A 3,144-nucleotide genomic window follows, 5' to 3' on the forward strand; every position below is an offset into this window, starting at 1 on the left:
AAGAGAGAGAAAGAGTTGAGATGTGTTTGGTTTGGTGAGAGAGTAAAAAGTGAGTGAAGTGAGTTTGAAGGGGTAAGATGTAATTTCATAGGGGTAAAGTATAGTAGTAGTAGAAAGTATGTGTGGGTGTTATTAGAGTTTGAATAAGTGAGTGTGGGTGCAATGTTCCCAAAATAAAAATGCTCCTTGATATGCATTTTCCACCCATATCTGACGGTCGGTTTGCTACGTCTGAGAGGCTTTAAAGACATCTTTATCAACCCTACAAATCACCAAATGATATTTTTCTGTGTTTATTCCTCATTTAACAGTTTCAACAATCATTTCACGGAAGGTCATCCATCCTGAAACTACTCCAGCATAAGCACGTTTAACTATAAAGTTTTGTCAGGACTTTTAATCGAAAATATAAGTACACTTTATTGATATATGTGACAAAATCAATTCTTTTAAACTCTCTACAAACTGGGGGAGGGCTTACAGTAGTTGCCAATACATATAATTCTTCAAGATATTCTCTAGTCTTACTCACCCAAAGAAAACTGATATGGGGATAGGGAATGCGATATGTGGATATGAAACATGCACGTCACATACGCTTACATAACGCACACACATACTCGCACTCGATCTCTTTATATATTCCTCTCAACGATTTAGTAAGCCACAACTCACTCTTTGTACAATAATTTGGTTAGATATATTTAGTTATTTTACTTTGGTCCATGGAGGAGTGTTCGTTCAAAGGGTTGAAAAGAGGTGCATGGACTCCTGAAGAAGATAACCTCTTGAAGGAGTGCATTGATATCTATGGAGAAGGAAAATGGCACCTAATTCCTTTGAGAACCGGTATATATATATTTTTTTTTATATATACACGTAATTTATATTCATATTTGTTTCGAATGAAAATAATTATTAACAAGTTGCTGCATAATTACTGATCAGACACAGATGAAATAAACTTATTTACTGTCCACATCATTAAATGGTAAATTTACGGTAAATAATAAAGGCATTCAACTTTACATTTTAAATTCCTACCAAAAAAAAACTATACATTCTAAATGATTTAAATTTAATGAGTAAAGATGTTATGATTTGCTATGAAACCCTACCAAATATATAGCACTCTACAAAATGTATTTAGATCTATATGTATTTAACTAAGGAAATTCTCTAAAATCCCTTAAAAATCACTAAACGCATAGATATTAAAAAAAAAGTTTTTAATAACACTGGATTTTTAAAAAGTTTTTAACAAACATGATTGAATAACATAGAATTTGTTATTGTGAGACAAGTCACTTCAAATGCTTGATACACCCCTCTAACATTGGTTCCTGTTTTACTATATGAACTAAAAACTGAAAATCTGTTTACGTACATATCTATGTGATGTTCATAAATTCTTCATGTTACGTATATAGAGAGAGCTTACTCCCATTATTTGTTATGTAGGGTTAAACCGATGCAGGAAGAGTTGTAGACTAAGATGGTTGAACTACATGAAGCCAGGTATCAATAGAGGAAAATTTAGCCTTGATGAAGTTGATCTTCTCCTTCGCCTTCATAAACTTCTTGGAAACAGGTTTATGTTGTTCAGACGGAAATGCAACTTAAGTATCTAACATAGTGTAATATGAATATACTAACTAAGTCATATACAAACGTTCAAATGCATGCTTAGGTGGTCACTGATTGCGGGTCGATTGCCTGGTCGGACCGCAAATGATGTCAAGAACTACTGGAACACTAATTTGGGTAAGAAGCAAGAAACGTGTTGTAAGATCAAAAGACAAAATAAAGAAATTACTTGTTCAACTAGCACACCCGCGGCCAAAAAACTCAATGTAATAAGTCTTCCACCTCAATCCTTCTCCAACAACAATGATGTGTTAGGAGTTCGGCTTAGCGAAGTTAGTACCAGAGATGGTAGTATCACATGTAACAAAGATGACAGGAAATGTGTGTTTGTGAACAATCTAATGGATGGAGAGAGTATGTGCTGGGAGAGAGTGTTGGAAAAGTGCAAAGAAGCTGATGCAGCCGGTCCTAAAGCTACTACGGTCGAGGAGGCTGAGAATTCATCGATGAACTCAATGTCTTTGACATTTGACGTTGATAGACTTTGGAATCTGTTCAATAAAGATAGTGAAGAGCTTGATTAGTTTATTACTCAATAACTGGTTTTTCCTTATAATTAAGAGCTTACGAATCTAAATCCAGAAAAATCTTTCAAATCTTAACAACCATATCAAGAAGGATTTTTCTTGGCATTAAACTACCAAAATCGCCAAAATGTATCCTGCTACAACAGTTTTAAGATGTTGACAGTATCACCGGAATGTAGCGTGCACATTATTAGGTATTTTATAATCATAATTTTTATGTATCTTTCACTTTTTTATATAGCAATAGTTCAGTCAGCTGCATCTCAGAATTGTGTGATCCAAAAACAACTAGATATTTTTCTATGATAAAAAAAAATGATAAATTTAAAAAGACGAATTAATACAATCGCTTCAACGTATACTAATGTATATGACGCCAGATTGACACTCAATAGATTCTTGTTATTATATGACGCCAGATTGACACTCAATAGTCATCTAATTTTTCGACTCCATGCAGAACATATTCTTATGGGAAATACTATATATTTGAAAGAAAAATATTCTTAACACTATTAGAAATGAAGAAATGGTCGACACTGAAAATCAAGTAACTATAGATGAAAGGTACAAAATAGAGACTTGTTGTAGGACAATGACTTTGTATAAGTTACTGCTTTTATGAGATCATGTCTTATTCGAAAATTTGTCCTCGACAATGAGCATGCAGGTACCTATCGGTCCCTTTTTGTTGATAACAATTTCCTTATTGTTAAAACAAAATTTGTGACTATCCATCCTTTTATCGTATCTCTAGGCCTTATCTCTTACAAATTACGTAATCCCATACGGAGCCAGAGGCTTTACTTAGGGCTATGGAGTGTCTTCTTTCTAGAGTTGTCGATTGTCAGTGTTTTGAAACAGATTCTGCAGAGCTCGTTGCGATGATCCAAGATTCGAAGGAGTGGCCAGCCTTCTCTATGCTACTTGATGAGTTCCACGCTCTTCGTGTCTTCTGGCCTGCTTTTAA

The 3,144-nt window shown here is 34.3% G+C and overlaps 1 protein-coding gene across 1 annotated transcript; it reads left to right on the top strand.

Moving 5' to 3' along the window:
- Positions 1-722: 722 nt before the first annotated feature.
- On the top strand, positions 723-2,171 carry LOC104704665 (transcription factor MYB114-like). The gene is made up of 3 exons (XM_010420713.2): positions 723-849; positions 1,462-1,591; positions 1,691-2,171. The coding sequence occupies exons 1-3, from the start codon at positions 726-728 to the stop codon at positions 2,169-2,171; spliced, it is 735 nt and encodes a 244-aa protein (XP_010419015.1). The 5' UTR covers positions 723-725.
- The last annotated feature ends 973 nt before the right edge of the window (positions 2,172-3,144 follow it).

This window comes from Camelina sativa, chromosome 7 (genome assembly GCF_030686135.1).
Source record: "Camelina sativa cultivar CO46 ecotype springtype chromosome 7, ASM3068613v1".
NCBI lineage: Eukaryota > Viridiplantae > Streptophyta > Magnoliopsida > Brassicales > Brassicaceae > Camelina > Camelina sativa.